Source organism: Aythya ferina (assembly GCF_964211825.1).
Source record: "Aythya ferina genome assembly, chromosome: 21".
Classification (NCBI taxonomy): Eukaryota; Metazoa; Chordata; class Aves; order Anseriformes; family Anatidae; genus Aythya; species Aythya ferina.
In genome coordinates, this window is record NC_140319.1 from 3,620,705 (window position 1) to 3,645,215 (window position 24,511).

Sequence of the window (24,511 nt, forward strand, 5' to 3'; positions counted from 1 at the left end):
AGAGATACAGAGAGTTCCCATCTCTGCTTTTATATCCTCGAACAGTTAAAAAGTTGAGTATAGCTGTCTGAAGTAGAAGAACTTCTTCAATGGGTGCAGCCTTTTGCAAAAGGTCTACAGCTTTTGTTTTAGATCCTTGTGGATGTGTTGTTTGTCTGCAGCTGGGCTGTTCTGCAATTGCAGTGCATGTGGGTTCTTGTATCTCCTCGCAAAGCTTATGATTGTGACAACTGGCAGATAAGATGCAGTGAAGGGGTAAATGCTGTGAAAGCTTCTTGGTGTCCACGAAAACAAAGTAAAGCTAATCTTGCTCCTTTTACAAAGAAAAAGAGAATAAACACAGCAGATGTATTTTGCCATCTAGATTTTTTTTGCTTGTCCAAAGCGGCTGCAGGATTTCTGCTTAATTAAGATTGCTTAATTAAGCATTGCTGATCTCCCATTCTCGTTTTTAGAGAAATGGGAAGCATCATCCAGTTGATGCAGTTCCTCTTCCTTTGTAGCTTTGTTATACTTGTTGCTAGATTTTTTTTTTTGTTTCGCCTCTGAGTTGCACCACAGCTGGCAAATGGCTTTTCTGTAGAACAGAAATGAGCCTGTTCCCCCTTCCCCTGGGTGCAAAGATTTGGGAGGATAAAAGCATCAAAGTACTGGAGGGGTGGAACACAAATACAACTGTTGTGTAACATTGACTCCTTTCTAAGAGGAAGAAGAGAGGATCTTCTGAAGGGGATCAGAATTAGAGATCTCTAAGGCAGCATGGGTGTCTTGAGGTTTGTTGTGGGTGACTGCCTGTGTGCTGTACTTCAGGCAGAAACCCTTGTAGTCTGTAGTATCAGCTGGTGGGGCTACCGTGTGCTGTCGGTGACCTGAGGTATCATCAGAGATATATGTAAGTAGAATTTCATTAAAGTACTGAGAACAAATCTACTTAGAGCAAACAGTTGGCTTTAGTCACATTCTTGTCGTGGGCATTCCAGAAGCCTTCCATAGCAAAATTGCTTTACTCCTTCAGACCAGAAAGTGCCACTGTGCACGGACGAAAGCATGACCTTTTTGTTCTGCCTCTAATCCTGTCTGAGCCCTCTTCCAGCTGGAGCTTCTGTCATTCCCAGGGGCAAATTCTTCTCAGGCTGCCTGTGATGAGAAACATGTTTTTGTGGAAGCTGGAACAAAGAGCAGGACAAGCCAGACTTTGGCTACCCCACCCCAAATAGTCACCCTGCTAACACCCCCATCATATTACATAGTACTCCGATCCTCTCTGCTGCTTCTCTAGCTTACCAAAACTCTTCTTTGTTTTGTGCAGTCCGAATTTCCCCACACGCATGCTCACATCATGAGGGGCAAATCTAGAAAAGGGTAGCCCCTGTCCTTGCATTCCCTCTTGATTTGAGTTTTGGAAGTACCAAGCATTCAGGCAAGCTCCTTGTTGCATCCAGATGTTACAAAGTGGTGCAGAAAGGCTTCTGAATCCCCACTCTAAACTATTTAATTGAAAATGAGTCAGACAGGGTTTTAATGCAGATTTAGCCCCTGAATAGTGTATCCTACTGCAAGATATCTTTCTCCTGCATACTTTGATTTGCCTGTTTTAAAAAAGATATACTTATTTGCTCTATCATTTTGTGTGCTGTTACACCTTACAGAGAACATTATGCAGGACTGGAAAAGAGCATAAATCTTCACATCTGTCATTACTTTCGAGGAAGCATTAGGAGAGACTTGGACAGACATCTCTCTTGGCAGAGACTTTAGCCTTAATGGAATTTGGCTTCTTTGAGTATTTGAATCTCTCCCTGTTGTGTGGAGAACAGAGTAGCCGTCTATTAGGCAGCAGTACCTATTCATGCAAGTCACTGCCATATAAGATCAGCTGTAGAAGTTGACGATCTATAGGAGTTGATTCCACTGGTGTGTACTGGTGTATTAAAAAATAAATAAATGAATCCTGAATTCAAGTTGTATTTTGGAAAGTGGCATAGCTGTGGGCATATCTAGGGAGAAACTAGTTCCCTGGTTGCTGAGTAGGTCTTCGTCCTACTTTTGTCTTTCCCCTGGCACTAATAGAGAAATCTAGTAGAGAAATCTGGTCAGAAATTCATTGCCTTATTTTTCTTCCATTATATTTTGTAGGTAGCGATACTCTGCTACATGATAGCTAAAAAGATGAGTTCTCAAGGTCAAGAATATTAGGCAGGTCCTTTTTAACTTCATTAAGGGTGTTGGTTTGAAGTGGTTGGGAGAATTAAGTCTAAACATCATCACAGTTAGCGTGTATCCTATGCCTATGATGTTGGTTGACGTTACCTAATTAGAGAAGTGTATTAGTATTACTTAATTAGAACTAGATATCTGGCCCCAGAGGGCCAGATTAAATTAGAGGTGGGTGTAAATGACTGCCTTCGCTGGGAAGTTGTTCTGGCAGGTGTATGTGAAGCCAAGAGAAAGAAGAAGAAAAGCTGTGCCCCATGGGTATTTATTTGGTAGCTAGTCATTGCAAAACCCTTAATATGTATCCGGCAAACGCTTCAAATCTAGCATTCCTGGTGCTTGCTGAGATGGCAAAGACCCTCAGCAGCTCTCTGCTGGCAGACCTCAGAAGTCCATGCTTTGCCAAGCTCTCCAAAACTCTGCTTTTCCCTTCCAGACAGCCAGGAAGCATGAAACTGTTTACCTCTGTCTTTAGAGATACTCATAAATGTTCTATCATTCACTTTGCTAAACCTTTGCATTAATGACTAAATCCCTAGTAAAGTCAAATAAAATTGTAGTCTACTGCAGCTAGTTATAAACACCTGAAGTTACTTTGGAACCAGTGAAACAAGAAAGGACTTGATAAGAAACGAGCTATGTACTTCCTACAATGACTTGTGTTATTTCATGTTGATCTAATAGATCCTTTCTTGCATAACCAACACACAAAAACTCTGTTTCCATTTCACCTCTTTCAGCTAAATATCTTCCTTAGCTATTTTTTGCCTTCCCTCTCTTCACTGACTCTGGTTAACAAAGAGTAGGCGATACAAAACTTCTTGCAGCCTGAGTACCATAGCTGGTAAGAATTGTCTTAACAATTATCACTGCTTTTCCTTTCAAAGCTCGTGAATGCCCTTCTTTGCTTTGCAAGTATTTGTATCAAGATTGAGAACGTGGCCGATTGTAATGCCTCTGAGCACGTGGTGCACTCTTGTTGAAAAGGTGAGGTGGGGGGCTAGCCTGGTCTGCAAGTCACCACAACTGAGCAGCTCATTGCTGGCAGTGTTTTCTCAAATCTATTCATTCCTGGCATTGGAATAATTTTTAGTGGCATGATGGCAATGTTGTTTTTTGGATTGTTGGGGGCTGGAGTACAGGACGTGACACAGGGAGCATTTGGTTGTTTTCTGAAGTTTGTTGAATCAAGAATTCAGGGATGCCTGAACACAAATAAACTGTAGAATTGGGGAAAAGAGCCTATAAAGCCAATTTCTTGTGCCAGAGGATTATCTGTTCCCCAAAATATCTGCACTGTATCAATGCCTTCCACTTCTAATCCCGGAAGCAAGCCCTCAACGTTTCAAAAGGAAAAACAGGCTTAATTTAGGGGGGTAAAATCTGAGAGATAGAGGTTTAATTTTAAACAGAGTTGGGGAGACTGAAAAAGAAGTTTGGCTACTTGTCCAGACATTGCATACAAACTGCTTTATTGCAAAAATCAAGTTCTTCTAATAAGTTTTGGGATGCTTTTTTGAAATAGAAGATGTGTGTGTTGTCTGACAGATAGGCTTGGGACCTCTTGAAGAGGTTTTAATATAAAAAAAAAAAAAACCTTTAGGGAAGATGTGTAAGTGTTCAGTCTCTTGAAGATTCAATATATTTTGAGTGACAGAATGCTGTTAGAGACCCTCAGAGATAATGGATGACTGGAAAGCACTCAGGATTGTACAAAAGAGAATATTTCTAGTAAACATTAGACATCATGCCTGCATTTCGTCAAGGAGAAAATCCATCATTTGAGTGTTATTCCTGCTGAAGCTGGTAAAATTGTTTTTTGTTCCCAGTTCATGTCTGGTTTCTGTTTAAACAGCCTTTAAAATATACAAGCAATAGGAGTGTGTTTCTCTTAAATAACGTTCTTATTTTTGTGATTCTAGCTTAGAAGTGAATGCTGAAAACTTACGTTTTTATTTGATGTCTTAATAGTCAAACAATAGGGTCATATAAGCTTTCACTGCTATTAAAGTAGCTCAAGACTTTTGTCCCAAGATTTTTATATCAGTAAAGCCTTTGACACGATCTCCCACAGCATCCTTGCAGCTAAACTGAAGTGTGGACTGGACGATCAGGTAGTGAGGTGGGCTGTGAACTGGCTGAAGGGAAGAAGCCGGAGGAGCTTAAGCCTCTCCTGAAAGTTGACATATGTAACATATGACCTGTCAGGCCTGTACCTAAAGACTTCTAAGAAAGGGAATTGTCATCTTCTTTTACGTCCTGCTGCTGAGCTATCATGTTGGTGGGTAGTGTGTGGTGTCGGTAGTTGTTTTTTTGTTTTTTTTTTCTTCTAGCTTCTAAACAAAAATGAACTGATTAATTTGTTCTTCCCTTATTGAAGAACTGATCTTTGCCTGAGTATTAAACTTTGTATTATCCAGAATTAGGAACAACTGCAAGGACATCACCCAGTAAACAAACACTTCAGTTACTCTCTGCTGGATTAGCCAGCACCATTGTTTCTACAATGCTTCCACCTTGTCCTTTAATCCAAAAAGACTGTAGGAACTTTTTCCAGGTACAAGAAGAACTATATCCCCCTGACTTCCAGCAGCAGCACTGTGGCTAAACTCCCCTGGAAACTCTGCCTGGCTGGAGTATTAGTCCTTTGGGGCTTTTTTTTTTATGTGCAGGGATGCTTTTCTGTAGTGTCCAGTCCCTAGCACAATATCTAGAAAACAGCTTTGTAATGGTTTTAAAATGTTGTAGAATTTAGGGTGATTTTGCCTGAGCACAGGCCTCATTGTATCTGCAGGGAGAGGGGCAATGCTGTAACAGTGGGGAGAAGAAAGGGAGGGAGGGAAGCACAGAATGGCATGATTTCTGAACATATTTTGAATGCATTAGCAGAGCTCCACGTGGAAATGCTTTTCCAAGAGAAGTACAGTCCGCTGGCCCACTATCAGTAATTGTATGCAGAGAGTTGTGGGTCTGTTAAAAAACACATTTATCAGCTGCTGCAGCAGTGATTTTGGGGACCTGTCAATATGTGTCCAATGATCAGAGCACACTGCATCCCGCAGATGAGAAAAAGCAGAAATCCAAGCTCTGTTAAAGCAAACAGAAAAGCCACAAAACCACAAGGTCAGAACTTAATTAATCCACAAACCATTGCATATTCTTTTGTGTATAAGACTGAAAAGCAAAAAGATGCTGTGCTTACCAAGGTTTTATTGCTCTGAAGAAAGTCTGTAAATATTCAGCCATGTCGATAGAAGCCAATTTGCATGAATCTTGCTTTGGAGGGATTTTTGTGTTCTCCGTGACAGTTGACATTCTGCGTGCAGGTCTGTTTTTGCCAAAGCAGTCAATGTTTTCTATTCCCTCTATTTTGTGTAAGCACTCTCTTAATGTGCTATAACAGTACACTAAATACCTGACAGCTTTCCCAGGCAGTGGTTTATAACAGTCTATAAAATTACTTATCTTTACTCACCGTGTGGGTTAGATCACTTATTACAAGAGTAATTAATGGTTAATAATCACAACGCAGTGTTTTATCTCCTGCTGTGTATTCTTTTAAAGCCAAATCTTTCTTCTTCCTCTTCTCTTCTTTCCCATCCCTTTCCTTAAACTTAACAAGGCAAAGCTTTGAGTATGAAACATTTCATTCTACTTTGGACAGCCAAGTACAAAACAAAAAAAAGAGTAATTGAGTGCATCAGGGAGCATTAGCAAAAGTGCAGTACTAATTGTTGTAGAATAAAAGATAACGGCCAATTTGTCAGGATGCGTTGACAAGAAAGATAAGTTGGAAGTAATTAACTGTCTGACATACTGGAAGTGATGTTCCTGCCAATGGCTCTCTAAATTATCAGGATATGAAATGTGACAGCCATTTATCACTTTTACGAGGCTCTGCTGTCTAGCTTTCCCCTGGGAAGCAAGGAGTAGCATGTTCTTTGACTGTTGTGCTTTAAAAAAGGCAGGGATGTACTCCAAGTGCTTCCCATTTTTGGGTGCCTATCTTCTAGAAATGAGACTGCGTTATGGTCTTAGCCTGACTAAGCCTGATTTGAAAAAGGAAATTTTATTTGACCTTTCCAGATGCCCATAGCGTGTCAACACGTCCGGCCCTTTGGTTGTTGGGAAAGGAGACTGCAGGGACAGCAGAAAAGTAGCACTTGAAAACTTTCTTTTAATGTTGGACTATAATGTGTTTTGTAGCACGCTCAGCTGTTGGGACATCACTTTGAACAGTTTGCACTTGTTCTCTGATGCCAAAAGGGAAAGAGGAGAGCAATGAGCCAGAAACTGTTCATAAATAAGCTTTATAAAATAGCAGGAGCTCGATTAAAAAGTTATTTTCTTCTTTAAAGAGGCATCGAACTAAAGCACTAATAACCAAGCACTGATGTGGAGACAGAGCCGCTTCTGACTGTAGGGACAGAAGGGCAATGTGTGTAACTCCGTAGGACGGTATGATCATTGGTGAGAGCTGGCGTGATGGTTGCTGTTTCTGGCATGATCTTGAAAATTAGAAAAAGAAGAATACCAGTATGGGTGTGCACCAGTGCAGAGGTATTACGTGAAAGAACGTTGGATTGAATCTTTTCATTTTCTTGGGGACATTTTTCAGCTGCTCTAGTGATGTAGCTTTTTTCCTGGAGCATTAAAATCTTGACTGATTTGTAAAGAAGTTGGTGGTCAGTTTAAGAGAAGGGGAGGGATCTGTGCTGTAAGGTCTTTAGTAAATGCAGCTGGTATTTGATTGCAGGAAGGTCTTGTAGGCACAGAGGTGGATAAGATTAAGAAAAAGTCTCAGGAGGAAGTTCCAGCTTAAGAACATGAGATTCTGAGGAAATTAAAATGAAGAAATAGAATATGAGAAGCAGGTGCAGAAGATTTGCTCAAGTCCCTTTCTGCTCACTGTGTTAAACCCTGTTTGAATCCTTAAGTTTAGTGGTAGAAAGAGGAAAAGTGATAGCCAGGGAATTAAAACAAGGAAAAGGGCAGAAGAATCCTTTCCATCATAGTGGCTGGTGATTCTTTAAAGATGGAAGTCTTTCTTTGTAGGTATGCTCGCATGCACACTGATTTGGCAACATCTGCACATTGAGTACCAACAGATATATGCCCTTCTGTGAAATCAGTTGTGCACAACTATGAGTTTCTGGGCCATATGCTTGCCTCTTTGTGAAGTGGATCATCATCCTACACATATACTTCCAAAAGGAATTATGAGTACTAGAGGAATGACTTCGTATCAAAGTTCTTTTTTTTGCAGAGAATCCAAATGGAAATCTTTTGAATCAGTAGTCAGGAAATGCTCTGTGATCCAGTTTTATTTCCAGCATGTAGTGTGTTTGGTATAGACTTTCTTGACAGTGCACCCAAGAAGCTAGTTGTAATGGTAAAGAAAAGCTAAGAAAGATTTCCATTCAGGTATGTTTTCTGGTGATAGGCATGTACTCTGAATTCTTGTTCATGTCAGAAATCCCAGAAGTCTCACGTTCAGCCTGATGTTCTCCTGCATGACTTCTTGTCTTACACTTCTCTGATAAATTTTGCCTCACAAACTAATGGGAATTGTTCTCCTTCCTGTGCAGACTGTTTAGAATTGATAATCATACACAGTCACTGTTCTGTGTAACAAGTCCTGAAAATATATGTAAGGAATATATGTGCACCTATTGTTTTGCAAATAGTCAGGGTGTCTCTAATGTGGTAAATGATTCATTTACTTAAAAGTTTGAAAGAAAAAGTAGCGTTTCATCGGTATTTCTAACTGACACAGAGTATTATCAAGGAGAAGCTCATACCAGCGCCTGAGCGCTGCCAGCTGTGTTAAATGATCTTTCTCTTTCCACCTCTGCAGCATTAACAATAAACTGCAACAGCCAGAAGCAGCTGCTGGGGTACTGGAATACGCCATGAAGCACTTTGGGGAGCTGGTGAGTCCTGCTGGATAATTCTGTTCATCATACCTAATGTTTTCTTTGGGGCTTTTTTGAGGGGGAGAGAGGGCCGGACACGTTCTGTGGTTTTTGTTTTTAAATTAATCACATTGAGGTTATAGCCCATCTTGTAATATTGCATCATTCGGAGTGTAGGTCCCTTGCTGCCTATCGGGAGGTGCGCAGTGCACTTAGCAAGCACTGTATAAAGGGAAGGTAGCTGGGGAAGTCCGCACCCAGAGCTAGGCCCTGCAGTTCAGCAGATGTGCAGCTGGAGGAAAATAAGACCCAGATCATCAAATGCTGTGCTTAAAATTAGTTTAATAATAGCTTATTGCTTGTGCAAGAACCTGATCTGGGGAAGAATTTCACAGCTATAGCTGACAATGCAGGTGTGGGAAACCAGCAACTTGACCAAATAAGTCATTTTATGTGAAGTCTGTTTTTCCTACGCCTTGGGAAAGAAGGGAGTAAGTTCCTGTTCTAAGCTTTAAATGCTTGAGGGATTTTGAGAAACTGCATCAACACCTTCCAGGTAGGAATTTAACTTTAAATTATGCCTCTTTTCTCCCTCATCTAGGAGGTACGTGAACCTATCAGAGAGTTCACAGATGGTATTTTTCAGAGTAGTATGTTGGCTAGTCCCTTACAGCTTTGACTGTTCACAGAAAGAAAACAACACCCTTCTGTATCTGTGTCTTTCTCTTTGTGACTTACCTTTTTTCCTTCCTTTTCTCATTAATAATAATTTCATTTGCATTCAGGGTTTCAAGTATCCGTATTCTCCTGACAATTCTACTCTGTTAAAAACATTATTTTGCACTAATAATTCTTGCAGTTTCTTAAGGCATTTGGGAAGAGAAGGCAGCACTGGGAGCATGGCAGACTAGCTTTTTTCATTAGGAACCACTAGCAAGTGAGAACAGGTATAAGCACAGAATGGTGGAACTCAGTCAGACTGAATTCCTCTGGTGTTAGGGTAATGTGAAGTTTCAACCTAGACTGGAAAAAGAGATGCGTTCTGGTAGAAGAATGGACTTCAGACCATCTTTACAGCTTCTTGTGATTCCTGGGGCGGATTGAGCAGAGCAGATTGTTACCTAATTCTGACCTCACTTTTAGCAGTAATGTAGTTCAAAATGCAGAGTTTCTCAGAATAAGCAATGAAAAGAAATTAAGAGGGTCTGCAAGCTCTACTTTCAGGAACTTAAAATATTATGACTGAGCTGAGAAGTTAAAGGGCTGGTATATAAACATCCCAAGTAGAAGACCTGGCATGCAGAGTGTGGTTTATATTGATTTTGCCTGCAGGGCTGGGAAAAGAATCCACACTGCAGCATATGTTAAGAAGTGAGCTGCCAAGGGCTGAGCAGAAAAAATATTGGCAGAGATCAGGATGGAAAAAATATCAAAAAATCAAGTTGTTTTATTTCTTGAAAATTAGAAACAAAATCTAGAAACAAGAGAAAGGTTTGTGCAGCTGATAAGGATTACCACTTGTTTTTTTTAAGTCTATGTTATTAACTATAGCCTTCACTTGTAAGGGTTATCGTTAGACCCCAACATCCTGCCTGCCTGCCTGCAGTCTTGGAAAATGGACTAGCAGTAGCCAGATGCACTGTGTGGTTTGTGTGTTTTCTTTTCCCCAGTTCATCACTCCGTTCCTCAACACAGGACTGTTCTTCTTACTTGAATACAAGCATGTGCAACAATAGCAAATGGAATATTTTATAAATTTACCATTTTTCCTATTTCCCGCTTTAACCCCCTTAGTCCTCTGCTCCAAAAAGAAAAGCCTCTGGCACAGCCCAGCTACTAAGCTAGTATTTCAGTGTCAGGGAAAAGTGGTGGATGATGTTGGATTGATCTCTCTGGTAAACCTTTCTGTGCAGGCTGGGCGATACTTGGAATCTGTGTTTTCTCTGTATCAGAGAAGTCCATGGGGATATTTAGAATGAACGAAGGGCTAAATGATCACCACAGAGACAGGATTTTCCAGGAAAAGTAGCAGTAGTTAATACAGAATGGTGAATGCAAATGCTGCTATTTATTCTGATTTTTTTTCTTCTCTGTCCCCCAGGAAATTCAAGCCACCTGGTATGAAAAGCTTCATGAATGGGAAGATGCTCTGGTGGCCTACGACAAGAAGATGGACACAAACAAAGATGATCCTGAGCTGATGCTAGGACGGATGCGTTGCTTGGAAGCACTTGGAGAATGGTAAGGGGGAATGCCTGGAGATTGAGAAGAGGATAGTTATACTGGGTAGTCTATCCTTTATTAAGATCATCTGCAGCCTCTCCTCTTGCTGTTTTATATTTCCTTCTAGTTTCAGAAATTCAAGTTACTGTACTTCTTAAAAATCTTGCCTAACTCTTCTGTGGTTACCATCACTTGGGTGATTTTTTTGGCCTGAATTCCTTCTTAATACTGCTTACCTAATAGTTCGAGCATTTCCAGCAATTTCTTGCCCTTTTCATGGTAGTCAGAAATGGAAGTACTATCTCTTAGTGTTTGGGGATGGACTGTCTGATAAGCTAAGGTCTCTCTTAAAGGGAATGTGCAGCCTGATCATCAGATCAACTCAATTTTTAAGAGAAAGAAGTTATTAAATAGAAAAGACCTCTCAGGAAATGTTAACTGGGCAGCATTTGTCAAAAACAACCATAAAAGGAGCTTGTCATGGCCCTACTTTGTAAACTCTATTATTAAAATAGAAGAGATTTCTGCATTTACTTGTGGTCAGACCTTATGCCTATCCAGAACACAGTCTTCTGCACAACTGCTATTGAAGTTCTGCTTCCCAGTAATCATTGGGGGTAAGATTATGCTGAACAAACTGCTCCCACTTTAAAACCCTCTTACCACCTCTTTTGCAGACGACTGCATTTTTTTTTTTATTATTGCTCTTCTCTTTTAGTGCCAATTAAGCATTCCCTCTGTGTGGATATTTGGGTTTTCAAACCCTGTGTAAATGTGTGTTGTCAACATGTAACTGATTAGAGTAAGTTTTCATGAGAAGACGACCTGGTAGTGACTTACAGCCTACTAGTTAAGTAGGGGCTTCTGTTTTTCTCCCCGCTACCCTCAATTCAAAGAAGCTAATTGGAAAAGACACATCCTGTGCACTGCAGTGTGCAGTTCTACCCAGGGGCATAACTGATTTGGTTCAGGAGCCGCCTTTTGTACTGAACTCTTCGTGTCACTAGAGCTCTCTGCTGATGGGTCCTGACGTGAACCCGTGGGATGGCACACAGTAAGGAGATTCCTCTTCACTAAAGTCACTTCACTGTTAGAGAAATGGAGCTGTTTGAGAAACCTAATTCTGACACCATTTTTCTACTGTTTTTGTTTCTAGATGATGGTGAGGCATATTGGGTGTGTGTTTTTTTCAGTAGGAAAAAAAGTATTTTACTGGGCAGTTTTACAGTCACCTTTTTCTAGGAAGTAGGCAGTTTCCAGCAGGGATTCCTTCCTCCTGCAGAACAAATATTTGTGTGATCTACCCTTTCTAAGCCTTCTCCTTTCTCACAAGTTAGTAACAAATATATCACAAAATAATTCCGTTCTTCTGTGGAAACTAGACATTAACTTAAACATGTTCTTGGAGACAATCTTACAAAGATCCGTGAGTTTGTCATTATGGATCTGTGTTGCATCTGTATGCAGATAGTATTTTTGTGTATGTTTTCCTTCACAATGCGGAATTGCCATTGCAAAGTGCTGTCTTCTACCTTGCAACTGACTACAGAGACATCATCCCAAGACTGAGGATTCTGTGGTTTGGTTTCTGATACTCTTCAGAAGTGTTCAACATGATTACTTTGTTCTGTTAGAGTCTGCTTGGCATAGTACAAGATTTAATAGATACTGCAGAGCACCATTATTTCAGTACTGTGTGCAGTGACATTTTGAAAATACAGACAAAATTTTCTTAGCCATTTGTCTTCTCATGTAGTTATGTCTGCAAGATCCACATGACTTTATTAGCATCTTAATTTACTGCTTTTGCTAGGTTTGGCGTGTTTTTTTTGTTTGTTTGTTTGTTTTTCTCCTGGGCTGTTAAGCTGTCAGGATGACTATCTTGCCTGTGGCAGCCCATTGGGTCTGTTTGACTAACTGATCTCCCTTTTGGGGAGGGGAGAGGATGACCATAAAGAAGGCAAGTTGGCAGCTATTTCACTGCTACAAAGAGTATCCAGCCTGAGAAATTCTGGAACTGCATCACCCACAGTAATTGGTTTGATTAACAGAGCATTCACAGTTGGTTTAAAAGACGCAATATAAAAAAATCCTGATCTTTCCTCTCTGCTGGAGATGAAAGATTCAGAGTCCCCTCTGAGATCTTGCCATGACAAGTCTTCATACTATGTTGCAGCAACACTGATTCTTTAATTTCAGTTTTCAAACTCAGTGTGTTTATCTAAAGTGTTTGATATTGTGAGCCATTCACAAGCTACTCAGATCATATATTCCTTGTAATGATTCTTGAAAAAAAAAAATCCCTTGTTTGGTGACTTTTGTGTTGTTTTTTGTTTTTTTTCCCTCTTGGAATATTTTTTCCACTGGATTTATGGGCTGGATTTGACAGATCAGTTCATAAAATAGGCATTACTAACTGCTGAGGAGCAAATGCAAACTATTGTCTGGATTTGTTTTCTAAGCCTAGTGAGTTCTTAAATTATTTCTGGCTGGTAGGGTGTTTATTATCAGACTAGTGTGTCTCAGTTGGCCAAGAGAAAAGGCAAATCCTGTTCTCCACTCTGCATAAAAAGAATTGGGGCTGGTTGTCTTCCAGTATGTGGATACTGATTGTTTAACAAGACATAATTCTTAGAAGAGGCTTTTCACTGATTAGAAATTGTGGATTCTTCTTAGGGGCCAGCTCCACCAGCAATGCTGTGAAAAGTGGACACAGGTTAATGATGAAACTCAAGCTAAGATGGCGAGGATGGCTGCTGCTGCTGCTTGGGGTCTAGGTGATGTATCCTTCCAGCTGTGTGTGTGTGATAGTATATGACAGCCAACAGTGTAGAAGCACAAATAGTTTTAACATTTGGAACTACAAATTTTAAGAAACAGATGAATCAACACAATTACTTACATTGGGATATGAAGTAGGTGTCATTCAACACTGAAGCCCTTTGGAAAACCTGCACTCACATAAGGTCTTCCTGTACAGTGCCATGTAACAGAGACTGCCTCATGGGTCTGAGTAGATAATCAGTTGCTTAACTGGTCCTTTTTGCTTAGTTTTATACTGAACGTAGCTCAGGCCTGAAGTGAGGCTAATAGAATTCTATGATTTCTGGCAGACCCTTATTTACAAATTAGAACTGTCTATTGAGCATTTTGATGTGTTGTGTTGGCTGAGTGGACAATCATAAGTGCAATATATCTATAAATGGTCCATATATCAGTGATGCTGATAGCTAGGTATTTACTAGATAAGCTCGTAAACCTCTTGCTGTCTGCCATCCATTGCTGAGAAAAGTTAGTCTTCTGCTTTGTAGGACACTAACCCATTCAGATGTTCTGGAAATGTCAGCATTTCAACTTTTTAATCACAATGAATGCAAGAAACTTCTTGATGAGAATAACAACCTGCCTAGAAGAAAAATTATCTGGTTGTGCTTGTATATAACTGTGCGCATGTGTATGTATACAGAGAGAGAGAAATCAAAACATGCTTTGTTCAAAACTTTGGACAAGCTGCATACCAAGACATAGTGATAAGTGTCCCATAAACAGGCTTGCATTACATTAATGCAGAGCCCATTAAACAATCACCTTGACTACGCAGATCAAAAGTGCTTTGCTGGAAGTGGTGGATGGTTCCTCTAGGCCAATGTCTGGCAGTGGCAAAGGGACTCAGAGAATGTTAAAACCCCCGTGATTAGCGTACCTAATCATGCAGTGTTAACTGAGAGTCTTTTGACATCTGTCTTGAAGTAGAAATTGATTAATTGTAAAGATCAAAGAGAATTGATTCAAACAGGTATCAATCTCCTATCCAAGTACTGTATGTAGAGGGAACCAATAGAAGTACTTAACTACCATACTGAATTCAAGCCTAGTCACTGATGCCTAAGCACTGTAGCATAATTCTGCTTTTATCTCACAGAGAGAGCTGCTGTGTTGCTGAGGATATCTGTGTCTCTGCAGGTCAGTGGGATAGCATGGAAGAATATACCTGCATGATCCCAAGGGACACCCACGATGGTGCCTTCTACAGGGCTGTGCTGGCTCTTCATCAGGACCTTTTCTCACTGGCTCAGCAGGTAACTATCTTCCTTGTAGGCTTCCCAAAACCTAGTTTAGGATGAACTACATTTAGATTACGTGGCTGCGTGAAAAGACATGCTGTTCTAAAGCAGTTGGCTGTAACATATGAATTGCCCAATAATCTTTTCTTCTACTGATGTATTAGACCTTGGCAATGGAACTAGTTTTGTATTTCTAGAAACACAGTGGTGAATATCTGTGGAAATAGAAGAGGTCCAGAGCTGTAGAGCACAGAGTCTTAGTCATTCTCAGGCTTATTTACTTTTGTCTGTTTTTTAGCCAGACAGTGAAAAAGGATTATCTTAGCAGTGATTCCATTCTGCGAGATCCTGCTTTATAGAAGGCATTACTGAAGTAAGACATGCATAAGATTCTCTACGAGTATTCTGTGCACTTGTATCTGTTGCAGTTTTTTTAGTGAAGTGCTCATATACATCATGTACCTGAACTTCTGCTCTGATTTTTCTGGTAGCAGTGATAAATCTTAAATCAAGATGAGGAATCAAGACAAGGAATGAGTCCGTTAAACAGAGCTGTAATTGTTATGCATACTTGCTATAGAGGAGATTTGCAGAGGGACTTTTTCCCCTCTGTAGATGTGAAGCATGTTGTTTACTTTCCAAGGGAGCTCAAGTAGCATTTCTCAGAATTCTGTGCAGACTTGCCAACTTAGATAAAGGAGTAAGTAGTTCAGTCTGCTCTGTCAAAACCCATACGTAGATTTGGAGTGATGTGCACAGTAAAATTAGCCAGGTATTCAAAGGGGTAGAGTTTGTGATTAACCTTTTAACACTTTGAACAGAAGAAACTATAGATAAAAGATTATGTAATGACTGGAACCAGAGGAGGACTTATTTCATGCTTGAAGAGCATGGCTTAGTGGCAGGGAGAGAAATGGAATTTGCAGGTCCTGTAAAATTCATAAAAACCTGTTGGCTTATGTAAAACAGTGAAAACCATTTTCTGTCATGATATTTTAAGAAAGAGACGTTTCTCGTGTCTTTTTGTAACTGACTCTCTTGCCCTAAAATGTAGAATTCTTTTCCTCCATACATGTTATTGATGGTGATCTCTACAGTGGCAGTAGGATTAGAAGTACTGCAAACTTTGATTTGGTAGAAGGACAAATTTCACAGACTGTTCAAGTGATACATGAAGGCCCCTTCTCCTATATTACCCACCCTTGGACACAGCTTTCCTATCAATTCTTTCTACTGGTAATATCCTTTGCTGATTCTTGTTAGAGATTAGGAACAATGCCAGCTCTGTTCATGGATGGAACAGATGAATAGCAGTTTGAACAGTTGGCTCTAGATAAAACACCCCCACCTTCCCTCAAAAATCTTTTTTCATTTCAGTGCATTGACAAGGCCAGAGATCTACTAGATGCTGAGCTGACTGCCATGGCAGGAGAGAGCTACAGTCGAGCCTATGGGGTAAGCATCTATTAGCCTTCATTTCCATCATTACTGCTTCATAATATCTCGAGAAATTAGGTAAAATTTCTGAGTAGTGTTTGTATCAAACATAAGACCTTTGTAGGCCCACAAGTTAAATGGCTTTTGTCATATAATTAGTACAGTTTCACAAGAACAACTTACAGACAAATTAAATAGTGAAATGAGCTCCACCCCTCAAAAGAAATAATTGACATTTACAAATTTTGAATCAGTGGATCATCTGCATGTCAGTATATAGCAGCCTGTCCTTTACCTGTTAGGAAGCTTATGTACTTAAGATTTTGATGCCAAAATACTGTTCGTTAATTATAGATTCGTCTGTAGTGATTGGGATGGAATGTGATTGTTTCCCTCAGGCTATGGTATCCTGCCAGATGCTGTCAGAGCTGGAAGAGGTTATCCAGTATAAACTTGTACCAGAACGCCGTGAGATCATCCGCCAGATATGGTGGGAAAGGCTGCAGGTACGTCTGTGTAAAGATCAAGGATGGAGAGGCTGATATGTCAAGCAGGAACAGCTTCCTTTAAAGTCAGTTCGATGGCTCAGCACCTCTTTCTCTTTCTATCCCAACAGCATATGTGCTTACATGACTACGTGCTTTTTGTCTCTTCTATGTCTGTCCCTGTTGACTTTTAGGTTAGGCTGCCTGAGGTGTCCGCTGATGTGACACCTTAAAAGGGTGATTTCAGCCTGGAGATGGATGTGTACAGAATAGACAGGTTACTAGCTTCTCTAAAGCTGCTTATCTCGATGTCGGATCTCACTCCAAAATACTGGTTTTGATAAAACTAGAGCTTTTTACCTGACTTATCTGCATTTTAAGGAAAAGGGAATTCTCTCACAATGCTGGTAAACTGGTCAAAGAATTCACTTGTGTGTTAAAGATTGTACTGTTCCTTTTTGGCCTCTTATGAGAATATTTCTAATTGATTAGCATTGTCTTCTTTTAAATCAAGTTTACCAATGCTAATTTTCCTGTGTTTGAAGAAAGTTTGTGCCTTTCTTACTGCCTTCTTGCAACAAAATTCCAGAGCACCTCTGAACATCTAAAAACAGCCAGATATTTTGCACTGCAATTTTTTTTTACTATTAAAAAAAAAAAAAAGCATAGTTGGGGTAAAACGCACTAAATACACCAAATTTTGGTAGGGTGCATGGAGAAAAGAATTTTTCCTCATGCAGAGTTCTCTGCTGCCACTGCTGTATGTGCCTCATTATGAAAGCCTGTTGCTGCTGCATGTTTTTTAGCTGTTTGGGAAACTGTGACAAAGGTTTTAGTCTCCCATCTGCACTCCTGTCTGGAAAAGCTCGGGAGCATTCCGCTGGGGTGGAGAAACTGTGACAGGAAGTGTAATGTCTGAATACAGCTGTTTATGGTCCTGAAAGCAGTACGTACAGTTCTTGTGCGTTTTCTAGCTTCTTTTTAATAATTTTCAAACGCCTATTGGATGAGTTGTTTATTTGGGTGTCAGGGAACAAGCTTTGTCCAACTTCCCAGCCCTTAGTTTTGGGGAAAAATCCAAAAGGAAAAGAAACAGATGCTTTGATCCTAAGGTGCTTGCTGCAGTTGGGAATTCTCTTATTTACCTCAAAATTAAATCTAAGTCGTCTGTGGATCAGTACCAACTTCAGAGCAGGTCAGACACTTAACCAGCTTCAACACTGCAGTACTAAGGAAAAAGCCAGATAGTTCTTTATGTTGGCCTGCTGTGATTTATGGGTACCAGAGGCTCTCCATCTCTGGAAACGTCCCTTCAGATTCTGAATTAGGCTTAATTCTCTGTGGAGCAGATTGCAGATACAACACTAATGAGTTTTCTTCCTTTTTCTCCCAGGGCTGTCAACGGATTGTGGAGGACTGGCAGAGAATATTAATGGTCCGGTCACTTGTTGTGAACCCTCATGAGGACATGAGAACTTGGCTCAAGTATGCCAGCTTGTGTGGCAAGAGTGGGAGACTGGTGAGCATTATCAACCTCTACAACAGGTTTTTAGGCAGCTGACTGTGTCATGCCACTTCAACCTCCCAGCTTCTTTCATTGCCTAAATGGGATGAGCTCTTCTGTGAAACAGACTGGTCAGAAAATGTTGAAATGCTAAAATTGTAACCAGCACGGAGTTGATGCTTGTAGCCAGGGTTGTTCTTGTGAGACTAGTATTATACCTGAGAACACTTTTGAGACAGTTTTTTGTTACCTGCTATTCCTGAAAGTTGTTATGCAGCACTGGTAATTATTAGTAATAGCGCTCTCCGATAGAGCACTCTTTGTCAAATCTAGAAAATGATGATAGTATCATGAAATGTGACTGTTGAAATTGGATTGTAACTGTACTATTTAGTACCAAAAATATTTGAAACAGACTTTGCACGCTACTGGCTTCTGAAATGATAATCTAATGCTCAGGTCCAGCAAAGGTATACAATTTATAACGTGGCATTCTTATGAGTCCAGGAAGCGGTAAAAAGTCTGCTTTGTCTGTATTTTATATGGAGGGTTTGACTTTTTCTTTTTTCTCTTAGTGGCAGGCAGGTCTGGGGTGAATGTGAGATGGAGGTAAGAATGAGCATGTTCTAACCTGTTTTTTCCTCTTTGTAACTTTCTCCAGGCTTTGGCCCATAAGACGCTTGTCCTGCTCTTGGGAGTAGATCCATCTCGACAGCTGGATCACCCACTGCCAACAGTGCATCCCCAAGTGACTTATGCATACATGAAGCACATGTGGAAGAGTGCCCGTAAGGTACAAAAAGAACATAGTACCCTCTACATTTAATTGCTTAGGTTTTGTGCAGTGCCCATACATGTTAGATCTTCATAATCAACACAGAACAAAGGCAAGGCTGAAGGTGTTATTTTCTTCACCTAAAAAAGAGTAACTGCTCCCTTTCCTTAATGTTATTCAGTAGACAAGCTTTTGAAATTTTATTTCAAATCTGCGTAGTGACAGAGAAGGCCTGGCCCAACTTATTTCCTCCATGGGAAGATTATCTTTGCTAAACCAGTATCAGCTACTAATGGCATACAGCTAAGATTAATGGTCAGTAGTAGCTCTTCTGTCCTCACCAGGGTTTTATTGTGTAGGCTCAGTACTTGACTTTTAGTCCACTGTTCTGATTGCCAGGTCTCCACGCTGTACATATGGTCAGGGTTACACACTGAAACGGGGAAGGAGGTTTTTTATTTCCAGTGTTAGAAGAATTTCACGAACAATTTGTACTCTAGCTGTTGAGTAGGACTGACTTTTATTAAGGACATGATTGAAAACTTCTAACTGAAAGACAGCTGAAAAGTACATAAGGTTTTGTCAGGGGAACAGTTTGGCTCTGAAGAGCCTAGGGTGAATGTTTTTGACATTGCAACACAGAGAGAATTTACATACTCAAATCCAATAAGCTTCAGTCTGGGTAACTTATCTTTTTTTTTAAAGATACATTAAAGCTTCCATTTATTCTCATGTTCTGCCACATCTTTTTTTTTTAAAAAACTTTTTCTGCCTTTGGGATTGCCAGCACTGGAGCAGAGCCACTTCTATGGGACGATTGCCATGACCTAACTATTCTTTATTTGAATTTAAAAAACAGAAGGGGATGCTGATGAGGCCCTGTTCTGTTGGCTTTGTAAAACAGTGTAATGGTCTCTTGCTTTCTTCATTCAGGAGTATATGGGTCATCTCTGCCTGCCTCTCTGACTAAAAGTGGGCTTTTCTTTTTGATCTGTGATAAAGAAATAGGAAAAAAAATGCACAAAGATTAGGGGAGGGAAGAGAATATATTTAAAATAAACTGGTATAAGATTTTGTGGAGCCCATGAAGATGGGAAAAAATAGAAAAGCAGGAAATACAAGAAGGAGAAACAAACGTGGCTGCAATCACAGCCTCTTGCTTGTTGAATGATTTCCTATTTTCCTGCAGCACATAAGCTGTGTAAATAGGGACTTTAATACATTATAAGTGGGAGTTTACAGTGCTGAGGGAGAAGTACTTTCCCCAAAATAGCACTAATGTTAGACCTGCATATATGTCCCAGTACTTTCTGAGAGCACGCGTCTGCTGGAAGGGCTGACTCAATGATTCAGACTTCTGTGGCACTTGGAAAGTATATGCTTAGTTTTGTAATTCATAGCTGAAGGTGTGGCTCTGTGGCAGAAGGAGCTAAGTTAGGGTACAGTGAAGTCTGCAGTCAGACTCCAGCATCTGTATGTACCAAACACTGAAAGTGTCTCGGGAATTCTCCTGTGCTGGTACCAGGAGCATTACGTGGCTGGGTGTATGCTTCTGCACTATTTTGAGGTAACTAAACAATACATGGTCAGATGTAGTGATGTGCATAGGCCAGAGGTTTAGGAGAGTGTGTTCACTTGTTTTGGTATCCTAAGCAACAACCCAGTGAGGTTGGCTGGCACGGTATGAAATGACCATTTCCTCTAGCTGAGGAGTTTAAGTTTGATTGGTTGACCTAAAATATTTTCCTTACCATCACTTTGGCATTTGGCAGATCCAGCAGGAGACAAGCTGGGATCTGGATGGAAACCTGCTATATAGCACCTGGAAAGCTGCACAGTAATCTTTTCTTAAACAACAGATAAAAAGGTGGAGAAGTAAACCCCACTGCATTTTGTTCTAAAAAGGACTTTTGCTAGCACCGTCTCTCTGCAGACATACAGTATAGCAAAGCTGCATGCAGGTTTAGGAATTCAATTGTTAGCGAAAACATACTGCTTTCAGTCTGAAGTGCTCTGCGTGTCAGTTTCTGGTGATTAATTTTCAATATTAATGGAAACTGAATAATTTTACCCTGTGTTTTGACTCCACAAGCAGACCATTGGGTGTGTCCAGGTACGAGAGGGGACACGCAAATATTTGGCAATGTCTTTTTGTCTTTTTTTTGATGAATGTCTGGCACAACAGCATTACCATATTTAAGGTTATTCTTCCCTCCCATTTCTAATTAAGTATCTAGGTTATTAGTTGTGGAATGCTCCCACCCTTAATAATGTGATACTTTAATTTTGCCTTGGGCAAATCCCTTTTTCATGACAACTGATTTGTGCATGCTGACATTTGAACTGGACAGATAAGGCATTTCAGCTCAGGTGATTCTTGTCTCACTCTGAAGTATCTCATTCCTGTAGGTGGAACAGAAGTAAATTGGACTCTTCACAGCACATTCTGCAGTTTCTGACCTGAAATGACCTTGCAGATTGCAAGAGCTTTACTCTGATTGCTTCCAGTGAAGCATACACACTTTTTTTTCTTAAATCGTCAGTTTCTTTACCCCATAATTCTTCCCAAGGAATTTCAAAGCATGTCCCCCTAGAATTTAATAGTGGAAGTTGCTTTAGCACTACTGCCCAATGTAGTCTGCTGGCAAGGGAGCAACATACATTTGTACTTCCTAGACAACTTCAGAAGGAATCTAGATTTTTCATTTGTTGAAATAACTCATAGCTTAGGTGCTGTGGCGTGTCCTGTAAATCTAGCCAAAGCTCGGGGTTTAGGAGGGAAGATCAGGAAGCTGCAAATTTCCCTTTAGGCGGTGTTTCTCAAATTGTCTTCTCCAAGCCATAGCATATTACAGATAGGCTTCCCAGGAACTCATTTATTAGGCACAACAGACCTGGTACAAATTGATTCTAGAGTTATATAAATGGATAAAAGGCTTTGAAAGAAAACAAAGCTGTATTTTTTGCATTCAGTGAAGTCTTATTTCCTCCTTGTCTTTCTCTTGCGAATTTTTCTTTAACCCCAATGGTCCTTACCACAACCATCCTCCGATTACAGATTGATGCGTTCCAGCACATGCAGCTCTTCGTACAGACAATGCAGCAGCAGGCACAGCATGCTATTGCGACTGAGGACCAGCAGCACAAGCAGGAACTCCACAAGCTCATGGCACGGTCAGCACCTGGTCCTTGGAGACCCTTTAGCTGTATGGTGACACTGATGTTCTTCCTGAGGTTGCAGGGTCCATGCAGATGATATGTTTCAGACAGGGCCCACTCTTTAATTAAGAGGAATGGGGGATTTATCATTTAGATGGTAGAAACCCCTTTGGTACACATCATTATTTACCTCATAATTTCTGTAAGTGTTATGATGATACATCAGTATAAACGAGCTTGTATTTGTCCCTGGCAGCTGTTTGTGTTTTTCCAGCACTGTGGCTCACTGACAGAAGGCATAGCTCTCCTCTTTCTTTTTTCAGGAGATCCAGTCAGTAGGAAAGAAATGCTTCCCACATGCCTGGCAGATCTCTGCTTGGCAGTGTGTGCCCTTAGTACAACAGCAGTGCTTTGGGCATTCGGTGCTCAGCATGTGATTGTCTCTTAAAATATTGTTGTATTAAAAATACATCTCATAAACTCTGTTTTCCTCCATGAGCCTCGGGTTAACAGATCAGTTCTTTCCAATTTAAAGAAGAAATTGCATAGCATTCACTACTGAACAGATTGTATTTTTTTTATTATTATTTTTAAGGGACGCATGCACTTAATTTAATTTTATGAGAATGGAAACCTGATAATAGCATCATCTTAGCTTTTTCAGACTAACTATCCTGGAAGACACGTTAGTAATGAGTTATTTTTCTTGCACAAGGCTTGCTGGAAAACTCAAAATTTAGAAAGGACAGCCGTGTAACTGTGATATTTAGTCTGAAGGAGCAAAGTAGTAAACCTTGCACAGACCTTTACAGCCACACCCTGCTGCAGTGAAAATATGTTGTTTTTCTTTCCTCTGGGAGGGGATGACTTAACGGGGTTCTGGCTTGGGGGAAGAGCATTCAGTCTGTTTCCACTGGCTGGGTGGTGGGTGTTCTCTCTAGAATTCTAGTTTATATGGTGATAAGTATAGCTAGTCAGCACATATGCTGTGTGCCTTTTATCATCACTAATGAAGTCTTTTGATGCTTTTGCTAGTTAGTTCTGAAATGAATTTTATAACTGGGGACCCAAGTTTGATCCTTTCCTTGCTTCCTAAAAGTGAAACCAATACCTACTTAGCTGCATGCTTACAAGCAGGATGTAGGTGTTTTTGAACCTTACGTGTTCATGCATATGCTCACTGTGTGTAGAAGAGGCCCACTGAGTGGGTTTACCAAACGAATACCTTTCCAACTTTGGATAAGAAGTCTGCCTCTTAAACCAGCGGACTTTGTTTTCATTCTAGGTTCTGTCTGAGTCAATAATCCTTTTGCTTAACCAGGTGTTTCCTGAAACTGGGTGAGTGGCAGCTGAACCTGCAAGGCATTAATGAGAGTACCATCCCCAAAGTCTTACAATACTACAGTGCTGCAACAGAGCATGATCGCAACTGGTACAAGGTCAGTAAGGAAAAAGGTTCCAGGCACAATTGCAGGGAGATCAGTGAATCTGATCACATCCAATAACATAAGAAAGGAAGATAGCCTGTAACCATCTGCCTTGTTATTCTGGGTAGGATATGAAAAACAAGAAAGCAATTATGAGATCCTTTTTTTGAATTTTATCTGGCTGGTACAACTAGGCCACAGTTCAGTTTCTACCCCTCCTTTTGGGACTTTCTCTCCTGTCAGTTAACCATGTAGGAGAAAGGATAATCTAAATGAAAAACATTAATCTTGTATATATCACTCAGTGTACTTGAACTAGGAAAGGACCCTTGTCACTAATTCTCCAAAAAGCCTTTGACTTCAAGGTTGTGAATTAACATTTGATGCCAGATCTTTGGGGCAGCCATCTCCTGCATCTCCTCCCATTACACCTCCCCTAGTCCTAGCATATTATTACTCGTTTTAAGCTTTGAAAAATTAAGGAGCATGGGAATGTAATCTGATTTAATTTCTGCTCCTTTGATGCTGTAATGTCCAACATGAAGCTCTTAGCCAAGAACTCACCGTGATGTTAGGATAATAAGGCAATTAAAACTACAAGTGATTAGAGAAAGCAGAACACCGTGTTGTCTGCAGGGCATTACTTACTGCTCGTCTGTGGACTCAGAAAGGTTGGATTATTATCTCTAATAATTAGAAAGTACAGGTTGTAGAAAGGGTTTCATCATCCTTATGATTTTTGTTGAAGTTCTTCTCTCCTCTTGGCAGGCCTGGCATGCCTGGGCAGTGATGAACTTTGAAGCAGTGCTTCACTATAAACATCAGAACCAGGCCAGAGATGAGAAAAAGAAACTACGTCATGCCAGTGGAGCCAGCATCACCAGCGCCAACACCGAGGGCAGCAACAGTGAGAGTGATGCAGAGAGCACAGAGAACAGTCCCATCCCATCTCCAGTGCAGAAGAAAGTCACTGAGGTATTCATCTTCCCTGCTTAACTTAAGAGATTGGTACTTATTGCTCAGAAATGAGAAAGGTTTTTGGTGGGGAGCAAGCTACTGTGTAGGTCTGGTTTGAGGACGTTGTCTGTGTATATATGCTCATAGCTACAGCAAAAGTGAGGAAGCTCAGGTTAACTCAGTCATAGGGGAAGAGGACTAAAAGTACAAATGACCATAAATTTTATGTGAACAAAGAGCAAAGGCATGGAAGGCTATCCTAGGCGATGCAATGTGCGTTAACAAGTTCTACTGTCTGAGCCCTTTTTGACAGACTTTTACTTACAAGTTATAGCAGAGTTGTAGCTTTTA

General features: G+C 40.5%; 1 protein-coding gene across 2 annotated transcripts in view; it reads left to right on the forward strand.

Moving 5' to 3' along the window:
* The window catches only part of MTOR (mechanistic target of rapamycin kinase), a 65,124-nt gene that overhangs the window by 27,364 nt on the left and 13,249 nt on the right, over positions 1–24,511 (forward strand). For both annotated transcript variants that reach the window (XM_084495407.1, XM_084495408.1), the window contains 11 exons: positions 8,072–8,147; positions 10,231–10,370; positions 13,029–13,129; positions 14,316–14,431; positions 15,794–15,871; positions 16,252–16,359; positions 17,732–17,857; positions 18,504–18,635; positions 21,676–21,791; positions 23,098–23,215; positions 23,972–24,178. In XM_084495407.1, coding sequence (XP_084351533.1) covers positions 8,072–8,147; positions 10,231–10,370; positions 13,029–13,129; positions 14,316–14,431; positions 15,794–15,871; positions 16,252–16,359; positions 17,732–17,857; positions 18,504–18,635; positions 21,676–21,791; positions 23,098–23,215; positions 23,972–24,178 — 1,318 coding nt within the window. The remainder of the gene's footprint in view (positions 1–8,071; positions 8,148–10,230; positions 10,371–13,028; positions 13,130–14,315; positions 14,432–15,793; positions 15,872–16,251; positions 16,360–17,731; positions 17,858–18,503; positions 18,636–21,675; positions 21,792–23,097; positions 23,216–23,971; positions 24,179–24,511) is intronic.